Source organism: Carcharodon carcharias, chromosome 8 (genome assembly GCF_017639515.1).
Source record: "Carcharodon carcharias isolate sCarCar2 chromosome 8, sCarCar2.pri, whole genome shotgun sequence".
Classification (NCBI taxonomy): Eukaryota; Metazoa; Chordata; class Chondrichthyes; order Lamniformes; family Lamnidae; genus Carcharodon; species Carcharodon carcharias.
Window position 1 is genome coordinate 15,561,244 of NC_054474.1, and position 24,087 is coordinate 15,585,330.

Below are 24,087 nucleotides of genomic sequence, written 5' to 3' on the forward strand. Positions count from 1 at the left end.
TTCACCACGGAGCTCAAATATACAAAACTCTCGGTTCCATGGCTCAGCAAGGCCTCCCTGGGGATTCTCCTCTAGGTCATCCAAGGAAGATGGGAGGTCCTCTTTCTCTGGGGTGGGAGCAGTAGGTCCCCTTGCCAGCTGATATCATCCTGGAGGACGACACATGGCTGAGCTTTCCACCCAGACATGAATGTGCATTTACGGGCATGTTTCTTAGGGTCAAAAGGTCCTAGGATCATTAGTAAGCCTCGTGTTGGCTGTACTCTCGTGGCCTTGACAATAACTATCGATACCCAATCCTTGCACTTATGTCATGGCTGCAAACATGGTGCCTTGAATGCCATTACCACTGCACTGGGAACATGGATGGTTGTAGGATCCATTCTGCCTCGACGCAGCAGATGTGGCCCCTGATTTTTTTGGCTCTACATCCATTCTGACATGACTCTGTAAGGATCTGATGCCAACTAAGACCCATATGCACTGCAGAACCTAAACTTAATGGATTCCTGCCAGGATGCTCACCATTAGTAAAGGACCCAAGCTCATTCATTGTGCATGAGACCCTCGAGTCCAGCACTCAAATGAGCCACGACTCCTTGGTTTGAGCAGGACAGTTATAGAATGCCCGTTGAACCTGCCATGAATTGCTGTGAACTCCTCCCACCTACCCTGAGACTCCCTCCCTGACTGATTATTTCCCAGCCAGTTTTTCAAACCGCATCATTATGTGAGCTTGAAATCAGGGCTGCTGACCTTCTCCTATCTCCCACCAAGTTCCTCCCATACTCACTGCCTCTTAATTCCCTTCCTCCCATTACAATCCAGACGCCCTCTGTTACTCTTGACCCCCATTATTATCTATGTGGAGATTTCGGTTCTCCCCCTTGAACCCATTAACGTTGGGTCCCCATGCCCTTTGTCAACTTGACCCCTCCCCTTCTCAAGGCTGCATGCATCCTGACTTTTCAGGGCCACCACCCCCATCCCTCCCCCCCATACTAAGACCATCCAATACCCCCTCCTGGCTTTTCAGCTAACGATTTACAGGAGACAGATGCCTTCCCTGATGGGACTGTGCCATCTGCCTCTCAGTACCATGGCTCTAATCCCCAGGCCCAAATTCCTTAGGCGACTGACCACACCCTGCACACCATACGGTGCACAACTGCCATTGCTCAGTGAAGCCTTACCCCAATGAGGACCGAGCCAAGAGATGCATGCAATGCAGAGCCCTCTAATGTGGTCCACACAAGCCAGGACAGCCTCTTCAATATGCCCCCGAGAGCATGACCTCAGCCCCAGGATAGCCTCTTCAACATGCCCCCGAAAGCATGGCCTCAGCCCCAGGACAGCCTCTTCAATATGCCCCCGACAGCATGGCTTCAGCCCCAGGACAGTCTCTTCACTATGCCCCAAAAGCATGGCCTCAGCCCCAGGACAGTCTCTTCACTATGCCCCAACAGCATGGCTTCAACCCCAAGACAGTCTCTTCACTATGCCCCAAAGGCATGGCCTCAGCCCCCACACAGTCTCTGACTCTTCTTTGGGCCGTCTTATAACAGTTGCCCCAGGACAGTGTTTCACGACCCCAATCTGTTCCTGGGCCACCCACTAGTCCTGCCTTGGTCTCCCCCACCGCCATACCAGTTCTGCCTTGGTTTCCCTCCTCCCCTTATGTTCCGCATTGCCCCTACCCTGACCAGCTGTGCCTGTCTCCGCCCTCCTGTGTTCCACATTCCAACCCCCCATCCTGCCTCCATCTCCCCCCTTCTCTCCAGTGTTCCACACGCCACCCCAGCCCTGCCTCAGTCTTCCTCTTCCCTCCTGCGTTCCACAACCACATCCCCCCAGTTCTGCCTCGGTCTCCATCCTCCTCTCCCATATTCCACATTCCCCCTCTCCAGGCCTGCATCAGTCTCTCCCTCCCCAATGGTATGCCTCTCGTGCCCAGTCTTGGCACAGCTTGTGATACAGGCACCTGAAATCTCACGGCAGTGCTCTTAAAGGTAGGCGAAAGCAGCATCTTTAGACCAAGTAGCTGGTGAAATGAAGCTCACCAGGTGTGCGCCACTTATATACTTCTGGAGAGGCAGGGATTAATCAAAGACAATTAGCATGGTTTTAAGGGAAGGTCATGTCTGATCAATTTGACTGAAGTTTTCAAAGAGGTGACCAGATGTGTAGATGAGGGCAATGCATTTGACATAGTCTACTTGGAATTCAGCAAGGCTTTTGATAAGGTCCTGCATGGGAAACTGATAGCGAAGGTAAGAGCCCATGGGATCCAAGGCCATTTGCTTCCTATCACTCAGCCAATTCTGGATACAGAGGGTGACGGACGAGGGGTGTTTTTGTGACTGGATGCCTGTGTCCAGTGGGGTTCCACAGGGATCGGTGTTGGGTCCCTTGCTGTTTGTGGTATATATAAATGATTTAGACTTGAATGTAGGGAGGTTGATCAATACATTCGCGGATGACACAAAAATTGGTGGGCAGGGTGGTAAATGGTGAGGAGGATAACCTTAGATTATAGGAGGATATAGATGGGCTGGTCAGATGGGCTGATCAGTGGCAAATGGAATTTAATCTGGATAAGTGTGAGGTGACACACTTGGGCAGGACAAACAAGGCACGGGAATGCACGATGAATGGTAGGATCCTGGGAAGTACCAAGGATCAGAGGGACCTTGGTGTGCATGTCCACTGGTCCCTTATGGTAGCAGGACAGGTAGATAAGATGGTTAAGACAAATGGGATACTTGCCTTTATTAGTCTTCATATTCTTATAGAATATAAGAGCAGGGAGGTTATGCTGCAACTGTATAAAACGCTGGTTAGGCCAGAGCTAGAGTATTGCATGCAGTTCTGGAATCCGCATTATAGGAAGGATATGATTGCACTAGAGAGGGTGCAGTGGAGATTTCCCAGAATGTTGCCTGGGCTGGAGAGTTTTAGTTATGAGGAGAAATTGAATAGACTGGGGTTATTTTCCCTGGAGCAGAGGAGATCGAAGGGGGGCATGATTGAGGTGTATAAAATTATGAGAGGCATAGATAGGGTAGACAGGAAGGAACTTTTACCCTTGGTGGAGGGATTAATAACCAGGGAGCATAGATTTGTAAGGGGCAGGAGGTTTAGAGGAGATGTGAGGAAGAATTTTTTCACCCAGAGGGTGGTGGGAATCTGTAACTCACTGCCTGAAAGGGTGGCAGAGACAGATACCCTCATAACATTTAAGAAGTGTTTGGATGTGCACTTGCAATGCCATGGCATACAAGGCTACGGGCCTGGTGCTGGAAAATGGGATTAGAGCCGTTAGGTACTTGTTTGACTGGCGCAGACTCGATGGGCCAAAGGGCCTTTTTCTGTGCTGTGACAATCAGAAATAGACCATCCCAATTATCCGCTGACAGAGCATTTAATTTGGAGGGGAATATAATTCCGGCAAGTTGGCCCGTTAATGAGCATTCATGAGATGCAAATGTGGCTCCCAAAATAGATCAGCGGGAAATTCAACTCACCTTTAATCTGCCATCCAATTAAGCGGAACAAAATTCCAAACTAATTTCCCGCCAGCAGGAAACTGACTTTTATTAATCACACTAAATTTAGTGCCCTTGCCCGCCATGATTCCCGCTGCTGGTGGGAGTGGAAAATTCCACCCATAGTCTCGATTGGGATGACTCTAGAGTTAATGCACTAAGTCATCATAAAATAGTTTCATTGGCGTAGTGTTGGTCAGATTTGTGGGTAATCACTAATGCTAACCTGCAATGACTTTAGACTCAAACCAGTTAGTATTGAAATCAGGAAGCACTTTTTCTACACTGGAAGTCTGGAACACTGTCAGAGACAGTGGATGGTGGGGGTCAATTAAAATTTTAAGACACAGATTGATTTTTCTAAGGTAAGGGTATCAAGGAATATGCAATTGAAGCACAGATCAACGACAAATCTCTATCATTTTAAATAACATCTTTGTCAGAATGTTGAGACCTTCTAAACAGAAGCGAATACAATCCAAGGTACACTGGGATTAGTGGTGCCAATGGAATCATACCCCTGCACTCTGCACCCACTCCCCACCACCCAAGTAACACTTAACATATTCAGAGGATTGGAAAGGAAAGAAAACAAACAAGCAAAAAAAAAGTAGAGCTCTTTACAAAGTAATTAAATTTATCCACTGCTAAAAAACAGCATACTGTCACTGAGAAACTAAGTAGAAAAAAAAAGTCACAAAAGGATGAAATGACCAAAGGCCAAGATTCTGTTCGGCCAACAGAGTCTTGCCCATTGGTCAGAGAATCAGCGGGTTCCCCCCCACCCCTCAGTTGCATGGGGGAAGCCCAGGGGATTCAGGTGCCCTTCAGGCACCTTCCCTGCTGTTGAGGCTCCTGGCAGCCGAAGTTCCACCTCCGAGAGCTAATCAGAGGTGGGCAACTCCTCTTACCGCCAGCAGCAGCAGGGGCAAGTGGCAGCAATGCACACAGCAGAGGATCATTGGTGGACTCCAGACCAAAGGTGAGTGAGGGCGGGTTGGGGAGTGCAGGTGGTGACCCTGGGAGGGTCCTGCATGGATTTTGAGAATTTCTTTGCTTTTTCACCCCTCAGAAGACTTTCAAACACCAGGCAAGTTATGACGTTTAAATATCTAACAAATTCTGTTCTGAAATCCTCAGAAAGACACCCTCATGACAAACAAAACTGTAATCTTGGTAACTTTATTTCATTTTCTAACCATCAATAAAGAGATTGTTTAATGGAGGGTGGATTTCTTTTAAAGTCACTGATTTACTTCTTAGAAAATTCAGTCATGTTTTGTGGCTCAAGGGATTTATTTTATATTTAAAAATTGTAAGCCGTGTAAACAAATGAACCTTGACCATTGAGCTAACTTTAGTTCAAGGAAATATTTTTGATTAAAGAAGCTAAAAGTCAGCAAACAAGTTAATTATGCATCTTAAAGAGTACATTTTGCATTTGTAACCTGCTGGCGTATGTCCTTATAAATCGGGAAAGTTTACACACAGTCCGTCATTTAAATAGATGGAGAATCAGGGGACTGTGTGTGTTAGGAATGCAGATGCAGCAGCTTCCTTTTTTAAATGCTTTAAAAGCAAGGAATCAAAGACAGGAACTAATCAGGAAGGTGGCCATGGAGAGGGAGGGGAAATTGAGGGCATAAAAGGGCAGTAGGCTGAACAGGGGGGATAGCTCCTTTTCAGGTCATCAGCTACTAAGGTCGCATTTCTCCTATGATGTTCCTCCCAGCCCCTTCCCCCACAGGCAGCAAAACCCTCTTCCCCTCCAAAAACCACCACCTACAATACCCTAATATTGCCAGATTCTGCCCTTGCAACATTTCCAAATTCTGCTGGATCCAAGGTCCCTCCTTAGACTCCTCCCCACATTTTCAGCCCTAACAATTTCTTTCCAATGCTCACAAACTCAAATACTGTGTCCCCACTGCTCCCTGCTCCTAGGTCCCCTAAACGTCCTTGTCGAAATCTCTTGAAACACTCATCCAGGTCCAGGGACACCTACAAAGTAGTCCTGCACCCAGTGACCTGTCCAATATACTGGCAACCCTTAGAATTTAGTATTGGGGAAAGGGTCCAAGATTGCTCCCTGGTAACACTGCTTTGCTTAACACCCCAATTCTTACAGCATGAAGGATCTTCATATAACATATGTTTCACACATATGCACACATTCCTATATAGTCACCAGACAAGTCCTAGTAACTGTGAACCCCAAATAACAGCAGCAAGTGCAACAACAATAAATGTTTTGCAAGACAGTGAACTTTAGAAGCAATGCTTTTCTTTTGCAACTACTTCAGTCAACGCTCGTTCTTTAATCCTCTCCTGGCCCCCACACCATCCTGTTGGGTAGTACTGTTCCAATGGTATGGACTGCCCAGATGCTTCTGTGCAAAGTAATGTTAAACCATATGAAAGGCCAACTATAGGAGCTTAATGCTGGCAACAACCCAATGCTTCGGCTAATTATTGTAACCCTGGAGAATTGTGTTTATAGATGTGTGTGAACTTGAAGCGAATGACAGTAACTAACAAAAAGCACCAATTAAAGCATAGCCTTTATATAACAAAAGCAGCATTTACCAGTGTCTTTATCCCCTGCCATGTCCCTTTCAATTGTTTAGTAAAGACTCTAATTTGAATTCAAATGAGCTGTTGTTACTGTTGAAAATAACATCGTTGAAAATAGTGTTATTTGTGTATTCTTGTTCCTCATTTGCTGGTAACAAAGATTGGTATAAATCAGTTTTGGGCAGCAGTACTAAACAGCTGACAATCTATCTGACACTTCACACCATTTTCTATTCCACTGACTTTAATGGTAGAAGAAAATCACAGGCTGTAGAATGGAACTTCTCATCTACTAGCATCCATTTTGCACCACCCCCAAGAAAAAATTTTACCCCAAAGTGCCTTAAAACCAATGCCTTGGGAACAGATCTTCAGTGGGAGAATGTAGCCACATAGGTAGAACAACGGCTAAGGGACAGAAAGCAGAGTTCAGGTAAAGTACATGTCTTTTTCCTAGACTGTCAGGACATGCTGAGATCTCTTTTCTATTTATATAAATGATTTGCATATGGGTACAAAGTGATGTCCAATGAAGGGACATGGTAACTGTGATAAAGAGTGGAGATTTAAAGATCCAGGAGTTGCCAGAGGGTGCCTTGCTGTTGGAAGTCAATTCGACTATACTTAGCAGGATTGAATAAAGGGACTTTTAAATGAACACTGGAAGATTCACTCTTTTAGGGCAGTAAGAACAGAGCCTGTTGAATCGCCAGGAGGAATTTGGGACTTTATCAGAAGGCTTCATATCTGCTGAGAGTGTGGTGCAATGTATAAACATGGTTTCTGTAGTAGGCAATTAATACATTATATTAAGTAATGCTTAGTCGATATTGATTTTGATTTAAATTTATTTGTTACAGTAAAAGTCTTAAAATGTGAAATCTTACTGTAAAATTCATATCTCTTTATCAGTTATCAGTCTCAAAGAAAATCATAACAATGGTCCATTCAAACATTGTGCAAAGTCAGTCTTCGTATCACATCAATACATCAAGAACTTGCATTTATATGGCACCATTTGCCTAGTCGCTTTTCATTATTAAGGAAGCTTAAATCAGTTTAATGTACTAATACACATTACTTAAAAACAGGTGTTTCCTGTAACCTGAACAAGCTAGTTGTCATTGATTCACTATAGTTCAACTTTTAAAAATATTTCTTTGTGGGATGTGAACTTTTATTACCCATCCTTAATTCCTCTTGACAAGCTAATAATGAGCCACCTTCTTTAGCCTCTGCAGCCCACAGTGCTGCTAGGGATGGAGTTCCAGGATTTTAACCCAGTGACAGTGAAGTTACTGTGATATAAATCCAATTCAGGATGGCATGACTTGGAGGTGTATTGCAGGTGGTGGTGCTCCCTGCTAACATAATTGCAAAGGATTACAAGAGTACATGGCATAAGCAACAGACCATTTGGCCCAACCAATTTATGTTGGCGTTTACGTTCCACTCGAGCTTCATCCCAACTTTCCTCATCTAAATATATCAGCACAATCATCCATTCCTTCTCCCTCATATGCTTCTTGTGCCTCCCCTTAAATACATCTATACAATTTATTTCCTTTCTAATGGGATTGGGATCTTAAAATCAAATGTATTTACATTTTTGATTGGTTCATAGGAATCTAGTACATCTCCACATTTGCAAAATAGGTGAGGCGAGAGTGAAGTGACAGTTCTTGACATCAAGTCAGAGTTTGATCATAACAATCTCTTTCACTCACCCTATACACCTACCTGTTTTCATAGGTTTTGGAGAAATGGGGTTTCCTAATTATCCTGCAGAATTTGACTGTAGGGCTTCTTTTAGTGGGACCCCCACCCAACAGCTTGTTGATTGGCTGAATCCCCACTTAAAAGGAGCCCTCACAGTTACATTCTGCAGGACAATTAGAAGCATCATTCATACGGGTTTCTCGACCTCACAGCAGCATTCCTTGCCCATTCCAACACAGGACTCATGTCCAGGCTAAAATTCAGGCCTCATGCAGCTTATACTCCCTAAATTTACCTTACAACTGAGAACATTAGAGTAATACTGAAGACTATGTGAGACTGAAAACCAGCAGGCAATGTTTTCCAACAAATGACAGGAATACTTGGTTCATAATTTATACGTTTTAGACTATAACTTGTGATTTTAGGAATTAAAGTTTAGCTTTAGAGGACTGGGGAAAAACCTGATTTGAACAATTTAAGCATCTGTTTAAATTAATTTATGGGATGTTGGTATCACTGGCTAAGCCAGCATTTATTGCCCATCCCTAATTGCCCTTGAGAAGGTGGTGGTGAGCTGTAGTCCATGTGGCATAGTAACACCCACAGTGCTGTTAGGGAGGGATTCCAGGGTTTTGACCTCGTGACAATGAAGGAACGGTGATATATTTCTAAGTCAGGGTGCTGAGTAGCTTGGAGGGGAACTTCCAGGCAGTGGCGTTTCCATGTGTCTGCTGCCCTTGACCTTCTAGGTCGTAGTGGTCTTGGGTTTGGAAAGTGCTGTCACGGTGCATTGGTGGTGGAAGGAGTGAATGTTTGTGGGTAGGGCACCGATCAAGCAGGTTGCTTTGTCCTGGATGGTGTCAAGCTTCTTGAGTGTTGCTGGAGCTGCACTCATCCAGGCAAGAGGAAAGTATCCCATCACACTCCTGACTTGTGCCGTGCAGGTGGTGGACAGGCTTTGAGGAGTAGAGAGGAGAGTTACTCGCTGCAGGATTCCTAGCCTCTGAGGTGAGAGTGACAGCCCTTAAAGTTCACACACATCTATAAACACAACTTCAAAAGTTCACTGTCTTGCAAAGCATTTACTGTTGTTGCATTTGGTGCTGTTAATTGTAGTTCACAGTTACTAGACTTGTCTGGTGACTCTATGCTGTAAGAATTGGGTGTTATCTCATATTAATTCAGTAGGTTATCTTAGAGGATTGGCTGTATGCTATATTGATTTTGTACAGTGAAACTACTTCTGTCTGTTTAAAACTGGAATCTTGTGGCTTTATTCGCTTAGTAAGTAACTTCGATTTCAAATTTTGTCTACTTTTTAAAAAATAACGTAAACAAAAATTTGGGAGTCTCTTCCAGGATAGTTTGGGAGTCTGGTCCGGGATAATACCATGAGGGAAAAGCTGGAAGATTTCCTAGCTTGCAGTTAGTGGAAAATCTACAGTGGTCCTTAGTCTTGTGGCAAAAGAATTAGCTTAGAAGTAGTGAGAAGGCAAGCAGATCTAGGGACAGAGAGATCCACAGTTAAAAGGTAGTAAATGAAAGTCTTACCTCTGAGAATGGCTGGAACTTTTGGGTGGTCCCTATATAAGTAAATAACTTTTAAGATATCATATGAGAGAATTCTTGGGGGAAGAAGGAAGTAAACCTAAGGACCTAGTGTAAATGGGTATAAGTTAGTACTTAAGTTAATCATATTTGCTTTAATTTGTTCTATATACAACAAAGTTTGCGTTTTATTTAAAAATGGGAAATCTTGTAGCATTGTTCTATTGGTTAAATTACTGGGTGCTTGGATTTCAATTTAAAGATTAAAGGTCCCTAACCGGTTCTCAACATAAGCAGTCATTTCTTCCACTCAAAGACGTGCTTACAAAGGGTACTTTGAGCTAGTAGAGACTTTGGCATGATATTCATGATTTATATTGTAGTTAATATTTTGCTGACTTTTTTGTGTATTTATTTATATGAAATTAATTATCCTGTGAAATCTGACCCATGTTCAATATTTTCCAATCAAAATTTGCAGGGCCGTCTGGCATGGCACTTGTTACAAAAGTATAATAATTTTCATAATTTTTTTCTGGTTTATTGTGAAGTAGGTTTTACAGAGGTAAGTACAGGTGGCTCTGTCTGTGTGATTTAATTACATTTGCAGTCAAGTAGACTGCAAGCTTTAAATTATTAAAAGAAGCTAGGTGTAGAAATGTGCTAAAAATGTTTAATGAGAAAACATGGGTGCTGTTTTAGCATGTAAGGTGTGAAGGGATTTGCATGTGTTTTTTTTTAGATAAATAAAGGGATTGTTTGGATTTCAAAGGAATGTTATTCTGTTTACATCTAGCCAGATTATCAAGGCTAAGGAGTGTGTTTAATTTTCCCCAAAAGTTACTGACAATATTGGCAACATGAAAGTTTTTATATTATGGGGAAGATACAGTATTAAATACATGTGAAACAATAGAATTTACATATTAAAAGAGAGAGAAACATATATAAAAGGAAAATGAAAGGCTGTGTGGGAGAAGGCCATATAAGACCCAACAGGATGAGTGTGAGAAATAGCCTTGATGAAGCCTCCAGCCATTTGTGCATAAATCCACCAAGTAAAGTAACTGAAGTTAGGGAAGCCATTTGGAATTCCACTGTCAAGTGGGCACTGTGTTAATTTGCTGGTTTTGTTTTAAATTTGAAATGGATTTTGGACTGATGCCTTAAAGAGGGTGTGTAACTGGGAGTTAGGTTAAGTAGGAATTTTAGGAGTTGTTATAGTACTAAATAATTTGTAGCCTTATGTATGTGTTTGAAACCTTTTATTTTGTTGATAAATATTCTAATTTAATTTTTAAGATCTCTAAAGGTCTTGCTGGACTCATTACTTCTAAATTTAGTGCACACATCATCTTGTAATAAATTCAAATTGCAAAATCATTGTGATATCGCGCCCAAGTTTCCCTTGTGGATTTGGTCTGCATGGCACTCATCTGCCACGTCATAACACATGACATTTAATCCAGTAACTGCAGGTAATCCTCAAAACTCTGCCAAGATGAAAGCCTTTCATTTGCTCAGCTGACTTAATCTACAAGTGGAAAAGCCTTACATACTGTTGAACCATTGAGGCAGAAAACAATTTCAGGATTTAATAGAATTATCATACTGAACCATGACAGCTACTGAGCAATGTGAACACAAGCTTCAAATCTGTCCTCAACTCGCGTCCACAAAGGGCAGTGGAGACAAAAACCTCAGAATCATACAATGACTAGTTCAATGTACTGATTGAGGGAGGGGGCATGGGGGGGGAAGGCAGGAGACAGGGGGGACAAACAGGTAACTTAAATGATCAGCTATAAGCAACAAATTGTCATTTTGACTTGTACTTGCAATCTTTTGTTAATTCTTAAGAAATGTCACAATAAAAGACTTGTATTTCTATAGCGTGTTTCATGACCTTGGGACGTCCCAACGTACATTACAGCCAACGAAGTATAGTAATTATGGTAGCATAGGAAATGTAGCAGCCAACATACAAAAAGCAAACTCCCACAAACAACAGTGAAAAACAAGAGTGAAAAGGATGAGGCTGGGAGCACAGCAGCGGTCTCTGTGAGTCAGTGAGCAGCACGGGGGGGGGAAATTACATAGTGAAATCATTGCAAAAGGAGGCATGCAGGCGTGGATCCACAGGTAAGTATTTAATTTCATCTGTAACAAACTAGATCAATTAATTAGTTTAAAAATTAAAATAAGCCAATTTGACTAAATGTAAACTTTCTCATACTTTATACATTGTATAATTTATCATATAATTATGTTCAGTATTTAATTAGATCGGGGAAAAAGCTCACCCAGGATCGCTGCACCTGGTATACCCAAATAAAAAAATCTGTATGACCTCCTTTGAATGCATGCGCATATCAGAGGCAGAGGAAAAGCGCAAGGAGAGGAAATCCCGAGCCAGCAACTCATCAAAACTCAATTGTCCGCAATATCCTGTCCTACTTGCAGCTGAAGCTTCCGGGTACAGATCAGCCTTAGCAGTCAATAACGTACCCACTGGAACCCACCAGACACACAAAGGCAGAACATGGTCATCTTCACCTTGAAGATCGAACAAGAATAAAGGAAGATCGAGGGGGGCAAAATTAAAATCATCTAAATAGAGGATACTGACATTAATGGATTCTGAACTTTTATTATCTCCATATACTTAACTCTTAATAAATTAATACTGGACAAAGAATAAAATAGAAGGAGCTGAGAAACAAAAAACAGAGTAAAGCGGAGTAAAAGAGCAGGAACCAAAGCAGTTCAAGAGAGCACCTAATTTTAATTCAATTAAGTAATGAAATGAATAACATACGGTTACATTAGGAATGGCAATGAAGGTAGTCCCACAGGGGTCTGTGCTGGGGCCTTAACTTCTTACAATTTACATCAATGACTTAGATGAGGGGAGTGAAGACATGGTAATTAAATTTGCAGATGACACAAAGATAGAGAGGAAAGTATGTTGTAAAGAGGACATGAGAAAGCTGCAGATGGATATGGATTGGCTTAGTGAGTGGGCAAAGATCTGGCAAATGGAGTTTAATATGGGAAAATGTGAAGTTGTTCACTTTGGCAGGAAGAACAAAAAAAAGCAGAGTATTAATTAAATGGAGAATGGCTGCATAATTCTGAGGTGCAGAGGGATCTAGGTGTTCTAGTACATGAGTCACAAAAGCTTAGTATGCAGGTACAGCAAGTAATTAAGAAGGCTAATGGAATGCTATCCTTTATTACGAGGGGGATTGAACATAAAAGTAAGGATGTTACACTTCAGTTATACAGGGCATTGGTGAGACCGTACCTCAAATGTGGTGTGCGGTTTTGGCCTCCTTGTTTAAGGAAGAATGTAAATGCTTTGTAGGCAGTTCAAAGGAGGTATACTAGATTGATACCTGGAATGAGTGGGTTGTCTTATGAGGAAAGGTTGGATAGACTGGGCTTGTTTCCACTGGAGTTTAGAAGAGTGAGGGGTGATTTGATTGAAGTATACAAGATCCTGAATGGCCTTGACAAGGTGGAAGTTGAAAGGATGTTTCCTCGTGAGTGAGTCCAGAACTAGGGGGCACTATTTTAAAATTAGAGGTCGCCCTTTTAGGACAGGGATGGGGAGAAATTTTCTCTCAGAGGGTTGTGTGACTTTGGAACTCTCTGCCTCAGAAGGTGGTGGAAGCGGGGTCATTGAAAATTTTTAAGGGAGAGGTAGATAGATTCTTGTTAGGCAAGGGAATCAAAGGTTATCGGGGTTAGATGGGAATGTGGAAATCAAAACACAAGATGATCAGCCATGGCCTTATTGAATGGCAGAGCAGGCTCGAGGGGCCGAATGGTCTACTCCTGTTCCTATTTCTTATACTATATTCTAGTGCGCCACAACTGCAGGATGCGAGAGTTTGTGGAGAGCACTGCGATCCCAGACAATAAGTGTGTGCATTAAGAATTCCAGCTCAAGAGTTGTTGAGCTAGAGTTTGAGTTATTGACATTATGGGATATTGTGGAGAGCGAGAATCACCTGGACACTTGGATCCAGGATGCAATCACAACCCTTAGGTTTGGTACCGGTGCAGGTCTTGTATATGCAGGTCAGGGATAGATGGTTGTGACTGCAAGTCAGGCGAGTAAGGGGAACCCAGCTGCGGTGTTGGAGGAGCCTCTGCCTTTATCCAACAAGTACAAGGTATTTCTGCCTATGTACATGAGGGCAAAGTCTCCAGGGTTCCAGGGGCTAAACAACATACTACTGTATATATGAAATAAATGACAAGTTAATGGTAACATAGTGGTCATGTTGCTGGACTAGTAATCTAGAAGCCTGAACCAATAATCCAGAGACACCAGTTCAAATCTCATCATGCCAGCTAGAGTAGAAAGATGGCCATAAAACTACCAGATTATTGTAAAAACCCATCTGGTTCACTAATGTCCTTTAGGGAAGGGAAATCTTCCATCCTTATTCCATCTAGTTAACATGTGACTACAGACTCTTAGCAATGTGGTACCTGGTTTGGTTTCATGTTACTTTGATAATTAAAAAAAAGCTACCAATCTCTATAATTTTAACGACTGCCCAGGCAAAAAAGAACAGTTTCTCTGTATCCATCCCAGTGAACCTCCTATCATTTTGAAGGCCACGATTAAGTCACCCCTCAACTCAAGGGAACATAAATCCAGAAGTGTATTTTCACTCACCTCTGCAATGAGTACAACAATTACACAGTCTTGTTTTTCCTCTGGGGTCAGTTCATAAATGAGGGAGTTCAAGGTGTCTATCAGATAAGTGTGCACCTCCCTCTTGACAGTTGGAACTCCCATCACTATCGAAACTGTGGACCAAAAAAGAAACACCCAGAAAATGGATTAAGATTTTGTTAATAATGCGAAGCAGAGTTTATTCATCAAATAAACAGCAGCCTGCTCAACTGACACCACATTCACCACCTGAAACACCACCAATGTGTGCACCATCTAGAAGATGCACTGCAGCAACTCGCAAGGTCTCTTTCCACAGCATCTATCAAACCTACCACCTCTACCACCTATAAAGACATGGGCAGCAGATGCATGGGACACCACCACCTGCAAGTTCCCCTCCAAGCCACATGCCATCCTGACTTGGAACTATATTGCTGTTCCTTCACTGTCGCTGGATCTAAATCATGGAACTCCTTAACAGCACTGTGGGTGTACCTACACCCCCTAGACTGCAGCAGTTCAAGAGGTGGCCCACCACTGCCTTCTCAAAGGCAATTAGGGATGGGTAATAAATGCTGACCTAGGCTGTGATGCCCGCATCTCGTGAATGTACAAGTTTTTTTAAAATGAGGCTGCTCAACCAAAAGGATAAAGAAAATGGAAAAAACATGTGAGTTATTCAAAAGAAAGTGGGTTTGAATTCCTTGCTACTTTTACCACAGGGAAAAAGAATGATCACTATTGTTATACCAAAGGACAATCACAATTACTCATGCACTTCACAGGATTTTGTTTTATTGTTGGAAGGAGGAAGCTAGGAGAAAAACACATTTGAGGCTAGTGAAAAATGTAGTTTGGTTAAAAAAATGGGCAGCAAAGCAAGGGACCAAGGAACCCACTATAGCAATTGATAGAAGCACTTGAAAGTAATGGATTCATCATCTCGATTGTGGTTTAGACACGTGTAACGTTTATAGGCACACTCAGGAGCATAGCTATTGCTGCCATCAGCTTCATTTATGTAGCATCTTTAACGTAGCAGAAATTCAAGGAGTTTCACTGGAATGTTACTAAAAAAAATTTAACACCGAGCCACCCAAGGACATATTGTGACAGTTGGCCAAATGTTTGGTTAAAAATGTAGATTTTAAATGAGGAGAGAGAAGCAGAGAGGTCTATAAAGGGTTGGAATTCCAGAACCGAGGGCCTGAACAGCTGAAAACTCAGCCAGCAATGTGGTGCGATTAAGTTCTGAGATGTACAAGAGGCCAGAATGGGAGAAACATTGAGATCTGAGAAGGTTGTAGGGCTGAAGGAGGTTAGGGAGGGCTGAGGCCATTAAGGTATTTGAAAACAAGGATGAAAATTTCATAATTGAGGCATTGTTAGACCCAGAAGCTAATGTAGGACAGAGAACACAGGGGGCGACAGGGGAATGGGCCTTGATGTGAGTTAGGAAATGGGTGGCAGAGCTTTGAATGCAAGTTTGAATGCCTAATGTACTTTTATTTTATGCATGTCTAATTACCAATGGGGCCTGAATTAAATGTTAAAAACTGTGATCTTTAAAACCCGCTCAATATTTTTGTGTCAGTTGGTTTCTTTCTCACCTCCAGTTCTCCTTTGTCCCAGGTAGACAGACGGCTGAAAACTGTCTTCTCTGGCGAGCAGATGTGGGAGGTGATGGAAGATGCTTGGCAGCTGCAGTACATTCTTACTAATAGTGATATTCCAAAGTTTGAGCTTGGTTTCATCTGAAATAAAAAGACAGTAAGGCAATTGAAGAAATGATAAAACCAGATGCAAAACAAAATTAGGAATGAGGTTTTAACTGGAAAATCATTTTGAGAACTGCGTAGTTAAGAGAGGTTGCTCGCAAGCATATGAACAAGTGCAGGCCATTCAGCTCCTTAAGCCTACTCCACCATTCAATTAGATCATGGCTGATCTGAATCTTAACACTTAATATCCTTGCCTAACAAACATGTATCAATCTCAGTTTTGAAATTTGCAATTGGCACCCAGCCTCAACAGCTTTTTGCAGGAAATACATTCGATTTCAACTGCGCTGTGAAGTGCTTCCTGCAATCACCCCGAATGGCCTAACCGTATATGCCCTTAAGTTAAGTCACCACAAGCAATGCTATGGAGATTCACAGAGTACTAAGTACCACATATTAATATAACTATTCAAACTACACATGGCATCTGCATCTCCTTAAATCCCATACGCTATTAAGAGATTTAAACTTACATTGCAGGCCTGGAATCTGTCCTCCAACTTTTCCATTGTCTAACCAACCCCTTACATTCTGACACTACAGCCTCTCCCCTTCAATCTGTTTCAGTCCTGTCTGCATCTTTATTAGGATGGACAACATGATGTTACATAAACATAGTGCACTAAGGGCTGAAGTTGAAAAGTGTCCAAAGTACCTACCTCCAAAAGGGAAACAATGTGAAAAAAAAACATGTACACTAGCAATAGAATTAATGAATGTTAGGGAAATACAAATCCTCAATACAACACAGAATGTCAGGCGATATTATGTGCTCAAGTCTCTTGGGAGTAGGACTTGAACACACCACTTACCGTCTCCTGTCTCAACTCCTCACACCTAACAAGTTAAAAACTATATATGCCTACCAAGACAAAATTCTTAAATTTAAAAGCACAGGGGGATTTTCCACTCCCCACACCATGACCTTTTCTTAAACATTTCATTGCAAATCGTTAAATTGAGGGGAACAGTATTCACCGAAGACATTTTGAATGGTAATAAGGAATGTGAGATGACTGATGCAAAGCTGTGCTCTTCCACTTTGTGGCAATGCTTTGAGCATCTTTCATTAAAGTTAGGCCCTATCCCATCTATTCACTCAGGCAGGTGTAAAATATCCCATGGCACTACTTCTAAGAGGTGCAGGGGAGTTGGTGGCATCTTGCTCTGCACAAAATGGCTGCAACATGTCCTATATTACAGAAGTGACTACAATTCAGAAGTAGTTGGTTGTAAAGCACTTTGAGGTATCCTGCGGTTCCGAAAGCTGCTATACCAATACAAGTCTGTTTTTCTTCTACAAACTCAACAAAGGTAATGAACTGACCCCCCCATGTCAGCTCAGGCAGGATTGTCAAATGGACTCATTTTGCGCTGTATCAATCTACAATTTCATATCAAAATGTGAAATTAAGTTTATTTGGGGAGGGAAAGAAAAACATTTGAAGCCCCAAATCAAGCAAAACACCCGACTGAGTGTAAGATTAGAATCCTTGAGCTGTGACCAATTATAACAAGAGCTGTGACCAATTATAACAAGAGGATGTGGTGTTTGCGTCAGATTAAATGAAAGTGCCATGTAGAATAAATGCAGTTATTTAAAATCCATTAAGATAAATTTGAGTTTTAAAAAAAGGAAAAAATAAAATTGTCCTTAGCCCAGTAGCAAGAGAAAAAGTGCTGAATGAAACAGATCAGACATAAATCTGACAGCAGTTTTAAAGTAATTTCCCTGGGAGGTTTCCGCCCTCTTTTTCAGAGGCACTAACTGACATAGACTATTGAGTCCATTTATTGCTAGAGTATAGTCATGACGTTATTTCTGTGCTACTTGATTTTTTACTAAATCATATTCAATAAAACATTTACACAATTAACCATTGTAATTAATAATTGAAATGTGGTATTAATTTTAGAAACATGTCCAGAGCATGCTGTATTAAACACCACCTTTATCCTGTACACAGAAGCACCAGAAGCACATTTTCCATATCAAGGTTAGCAGAAAAATGGAATCCTATCCCCCAAAAATGTGGATGAGAGGGTCAGTTGGAGCTTTCAAGACTAAGATCAGCAGATTTTTGTTCACTAAGGGATGGGGAGCAGAGGAAGATAAATGGAGTTGTGCTGCAGATTGCCCATACTATAGTTGAATGGAGAAAGAAAGACACATTTAGATGGCAATGTCCTGAGATCTAAAAGCACTAAGAACTTCACAGCCAATGAAGTACTTTTGATGTAGGAAACAATGGCCAATTTGCATACAGCAAGCTCCCACAGCAATGCAATAATGATCAGATGGTCTGTTTTTTGATGTTGATTGCAGAATAAATATTGCCAGGCCGCTGCAGATAACTCCCCTGCTATTTTCAAAATTGTGACATTGGTCCACCTGAGGGGGCATTCAGGGTCTCTGTTTAATGGCCTCCTCCAACAGTACGCCTTCAATATTGCATTGGTGGGTCAGTCTAGACTTTTATGCTCAAGTCCTGGGGCAGAATTCTCTCATCTGGGATTATGTCCTGTGGCGGGTCGGGGATAGGGAGTCTTTCCTGCTGCGGTATCGCGTGACCGCTGCCTCATTAATCATGCAATCGGGGGTTTTCCCAATGCAATGCACAGCGCAGCAGGTTGGATGCACCCTGCCGTCACATCTGGGTGCCATAATTAAAAGACGCCCAGAGAGCAACTTACTAACCATTCAAATTGAGATGTCAAGAGGACAGGGATCTCTGGCGCCTCATCCCTGGGCGTCCTCCTCGACCAGATGGCAGCCAGGAGGGACACTTTCTATCCAGCTGAAGGGAGGAGGAAGCCAAGCAACCCTGTATGGCAGCAAGCCTCCACCGCAGTCAGTGCCCAAGGCCTCCAGCACAGGTCAGCCCTCCAATGCTGCAAGAGGTTGAACAGCCTCATCCGTGACAACAGGGTAAAGTGAACCCTCAACTGCTCACACTAAAGACAACCATTGGTACAGGGGACATGGGCCTCAGTGGCAACGCTAAAAATTCTCGCATTAAAGCTCTGCTGCAGTTCATCCACTCTGCAGGTGGACAGGCCACTGTGCCTCCCTCATCCTTCCACAGAGAGCTCACAAGCCATCTGAAAGATGGAGGGCAAGGGGGAAGAAGGAGCTCAGGCACTGAGGCACCAGCAAGCTCTGCCTCTCTGACACACCTCTCTGAACCTTATCCTTGTATGTGGATGGGCTCACCGCTCTGGAGGGTGCTGGCCCAGAACCCTTCCGGACAACCTGCAGTGCATCAACACATGCCACACAATCCAATGTGTCATCTCTAAGACTGGGAGCATGAGAAAGATACTTGAAATTGCTATGTACGATTGGATGCTAAATACAATCTCTCTCAACCCCATCTTCTCTGTTCTCTTTCTGCAGGAAAAGTTAAGCCATAACAGCAGAGAGAGGGAGAAGGCTGGAGGCGATTGACTTCACTTGTAGGAAGTAACAGAATTTGAGGAGCGAGCAGCCAAGCTGGCCGAGGTGGTGCAGGACTGGGCCATTGGAGATGGGGAGGCTGGCTTTCAGCCTCAATCCAATAAGGATCCATGCATGGCTTAGAAAGCTGAGGGCCAAGGATGCCTCCAAGTTGGAGGTAGCTCATGCTGTCACTCACTCTCTCCCTTACAGGTGCCACCAGGAAGGGGGCAAGGGCCAAGTTGCAGGGAGCCCTGTTCAGCTCCAACACAAGCCCGGAGGAGAGCGAAGACATCGTTGATGATCAAAGCGCAACTGTGCAGGCATCACAACAGGCACCTGCGCCTTCCACCAGCCCAGAGACACACACACCTTGGTGGGTATTAGCTCTAGTGTAGGAAGGGTCACACTCTGGCGATCACTGCACGAACAGGTGTCCACAGCAGGAGACGGCAGGATCAGCCGAGCTAACTGGCGCTTGAAGGAGCACTAAGGAAGAGGCATCTGTGAGGTCAGAGTCTGATGACGGGCCTCTGGGATCAGCCTTCCAAATGATGGTGGAGAGTTAGCAAGGGGTGGGGGAAAATCAGGCAGGAGTGTCGGAGGGAAATATTAAGAAATGCTGAAATCACAATTGGTTGCGCAGGTGGGCTACTGAATGTAACAGATATCAAACTTTTATAAAAATATTCACTTGAACTTCAATAATAGCTAATGTGTTGTTTTAGTTATAATCCTTAAGGCCTGGCACTTCTCCCTCCCCACCACGTGTCCCCACCATCTTCCTGGGGACACCCCATCCCCCAGAATGAGGCATCTGCAAGGAGGCAAAGGCATTTGCCTGGGCCACTGCGAGCCATGTGCAAGCACTCTCCCACGCATGCTGAGCATTTGGCCTTCAGACTCAGGTGTCACAGGTCCTGGGCATTGTGCAAAACTACATGCTGGGGTTCCCCTTCAGTTGTCCAGTTGAGGTGACCTGCATCTCCACCTACCCCTCATGATCCAATTCATGGGTGTGCTAAATACTGTTGAACTGGAACATTTTCTGTTTAATCTCTGCTCGCTTTGAAGATACCTACTGGCCTGCTGAGCAATTTCTTTTTCCACTGCCTGCAGTGTCTATGTTTTTTTTTAGATAATACATCCTTCATAGGTCACAGAGTTTTGCAAGATTGGATGTGTGCTGGATTATTGTACACAAGTTCAAGAACACTTGAATTTATTTGGCATCTTTAACATGGGAAGCCCTAAGAGCTTCATAGGAGCATAAAATTGACAGTAAGCCAAAGGTTGTGATATTAGGACAGGTGGCCAAAAGCTTGATTGAAGAGTTTTAAAGAACATTTTAAAAAAAGGAGTAAGAGAGGGGTGGAGAGGTTTAGACGAAGAAGTCCAGAGATTAGGGCCTAAATAACCACAGCATCAGGAACTTCTATAGATCCTAGGCTTCCAGCAGTGAGAGGGAATCAAAAGTTTTCTGAGTGTACAGAATCAATATGTGCACTGGGTTTAGCTGATGTGCTAAAACCTCTCCCACTGCAGAGAACATATTCATGTTTACCTTCATATTTCTCCGTTGCAGTTTAAGTCATATACACACACCATGGGCCAGTATCCCAATGCTAACTGAGTTATTCTCACCTGTTGTGACTTAGCCTTTACTGGAATCAAACCAAAAGTACAACTGCGGTCTAAGAAGCAATTCCTGAAATTAAACTCTTCCCTCATTACCCCCATCAGCAGTTTTAGCATTGATTATAAGCAGGGGTTCAAATCAGGATAAGTTTTCATCAAAGAGGTTTTTTTTTAGAACTTTTCTAGAGATTACCTTTAAATGTTATAGAACACCATCAGCAAATCAACAGCCTCAGCAGAATTTTATATGCTATTTGCTTACAAGTATGTGATTCAGTGAAGTCAACTGGAACAGAAGGTAATAGAACAGAATAAATTAACAAGGAAGATCATTGAACAGTTGACATAAAACAAGTTTGTGACAGAATTTAGCCAGTGGGCTAAAATTTACCCACTGCAGAGAACCTATTCATGTTTATATTTACATTTATATTAGACTTCCTGGAATGTGGAAATGAGGAGAAAGAGCTGGGCTCATTGAGGCTAATAGCCTCCCAACAATTTCTTACTCAATCTAAAGGTGTTGAAAGGCATTGCTGTGTCACTGAAACGTGACACCATAACTGATCGACACATAATGCTTTGGGCTCATTGGCCTCACTGAATAAAGGTTGACCCCAGACATTGTTTTCAAACAAAAGCATATGCCTGTACATTTTAAGATCTGGGAAGTGACTTTTTTTTAGCAGAACAAATCTGCACCACTGAACACTGAATAAAGTGGCAACATCCCACAGCTGGGGCAAGTTACCAGAGCTGCTCAAACATAATTACCATCAGGTAATCCACTCGCTCCTTTAGCTGCTGCCCACATCCTCTTCACCTGCCATCCTGTGCTCAATGACTTACATTGGCTTTCATTCTGGTAACTCCTAGAATTTAAAATTCTCAACCTGGTTTTCAATATCCCCAGTAGCTTCTCCAGGATAAAAGAGCGCAAAGAGAGCAATGGAGACACAGGGTAAAAGAGCGTGAGGAGAGCTGAGACACAGGATAAAAGAGCAGTCTGGGAAGAGCACCCTACAGTCGGCATCGTGGTGAAGCAGTCTGAGAAGAGCATCCTGCAGTCAGCATCACAGTGAGGCAGTCTGGGAAGAGTATCCTGCAGTCAGCATCACAGTGAAGCAATCACTTCAAAAAGTGACGTCAGCACAAAGGTGAGAGTTGATTCGTGAGTAGTGGATAAGTGTTTTTCTTCAGTTTTTCTCCACTTTAAAATAGATTAAGCTAAGGAAAGGTAAGGGTTCTAGTTTTTACTTAAAGTACATAAATAATTTAACTTTTTTTTTTACTGTATTTAACTTAAAGTAAGGTTTTATTTTCCCAACTACAGGCATGGCAGGGCAGCTCAGTCCCATGTTATGTACCGCCTGTAACATGTGGGAATTGGACACTCCTTGCGCTCTGACCGGCCATGTGTGCAGAAAGTGCCGCCAGTTGCAACTACTTGAGCTCCGAGTTTTGGAACTTGAGCGGCAGCTGGAGGCACTGAGGTGCATCCAGGAGGCTGAGAGTTTCGTGGATGGCATGTTTTTAGGCATGGTCACCCCACAGCTTACGGAAGTGCAGAGAGAGGGTAAATGGGTGACCAATCAGAAGGAAGGTGTCAGGCAGGAAGTCAGGAAATCCCCAGGTGCATCTCGCTTGATAACTGCTTTTCTGTGTTGGAAAACGGTGAGTGACAGTTCCTCTGGGGAGTGCAGCCACGGTCAAGGCACTGTGAGTGGCGCAGCTGCATTGGGACGGGGGACGGCGGCGGCGGGGGGGGCGGGGGGGGAGGGAAGGGTAGAGCAATAGTGGTAGGAGACTCGATAGTAAGGGGAACAGACAAGCGTTTCTGCAGCCTTGGACGTGACTCAAGGATGTCACTGAATGGCTGCAGGGCATTCTAAAGGGGGAGGGCAAACAGACAGAGATCGTGGTAAATATTGGTACCAATGACATAGGTAGAAAGAGGGATGAGGTCCTACAAGCAGAATTTAGGGAGCTAGGAAACAGATTAAAAAACAGGACCTCAAAAGGTAGTAATCTCTGGATTACTTCCAGTGCCACGCACTAGTGAGTATAGAAATAGGTTAGTCCAGATGAATGCATGGCTGTAGAGATGGTGCAGGAGGGAGGGCTTTCTGGGATATTGGGACAGTTTCTGGGGGCGTTGGGACCTGTACAAAGCAGGCGGGTTGCACCTGAACCGGAATGAGCCCAACATCCTTGCGGGGAGGTTTGCTAGTGCTGTTGGGAAGGGTTTAAACTAACTTGGCAGGGGGATGGAATCCTGAGAGGAGGTTCAGCAGGGGGAGATGCACAGCCAAAATTAGAAGAGAGAGCAAGTGAATCTGGAAGGCAAAGAAATTATAGGCCAGTTAAGGCACAAGGGAGTTTGGCAAGGTTGGATGGTATTTATTTTAATGCAAGGAGTCTGACAAATAAGGCAGATGAATTGACGGCACAAATTAACACATGGAAGTATAATTTCATTGTCATCAGAGACACGGTTGAGAGAGGGGCAGGACTGGCAGCTCAACATTCCAGGATATAGGGTCTTCAGGCAAGACAGGGAAGGAGGTAAAAGAGGAGGGGGTATCGCAATATTGATCAAGGAGTCAATTCCAGTAGTAAGGAGGGATGACATCTTAGAAGGCTCCTCAAATAAAGCCATACGGGTAGAACTGAAAAACAAAAAAGGAGCAATCACATTGCAAGGAGTGTACTATAGGTCCCCAAACATTCAGAGAGAAATAGAGGAGCAGATGCATAGGCAAATTTCAAAGAAGTGTGAAAATAATAGGGTAGTAATAGTGGGGGATTTCAACTTCCCCAACATTAACTGGGTTAGTCATAGTGTGATAGGTTTAGAGGGTGAGGAATTCTTAAAATGCATCCAGGTGAGCTTTTTAGTCAGTACATAGAAGTCCTACAAGAAAGGGGGCGGTCCTAGACTTAATTTTAGGGAAAGAAGCCAGGCAAGTGGTAGAGGTATCAGTAGGGGAGCATTTTGCAGATAGTGATCATAACTCCGTTAGATTCAAGGTTGTTATGGAAAAGGATAAGGATGGGCCAGAAATCAGAGTTCTAAATTGGGGGAAGGCCAATTTTAATAAGATCAGATATGATTTGGCCATACTGGAATGGGATTGGCTACTGTTA

General features: G+C 43.2%; 1 protein-coding gene across 1 annotated transcript in view; it reads right to left on the minus strand.

Annotated features, from left to right (window-relative positions):
- The window catches only part of mgat4b (alpha-1,3-mannosyl-glycoprotein 4-beta-N-acetylglucosaminyltransferase B), a 261,750-nt gene that overhangs the window by 110,481 nt on the left and 127,182 nt on the right, over positions 1 to 24,087 (minus strand). Inside the window, exons 3-4 of the mRNA XM_041193895.1 lie at positions 15,696 to 15,839; positions 14,083 to 14,216 (exon numbers count right to left, since the gene is read on the minus strand). Coding sequence (XP_041049829.1) covers positions 14,083 to 14,216; positions 15,696 to 15,839 — 278 coding nt within the window. The remainder of the gene's footprint in view (positions 1 to 14,082; positions 14,217 to 15,695; positions 15,840 to 24,087) is intronic.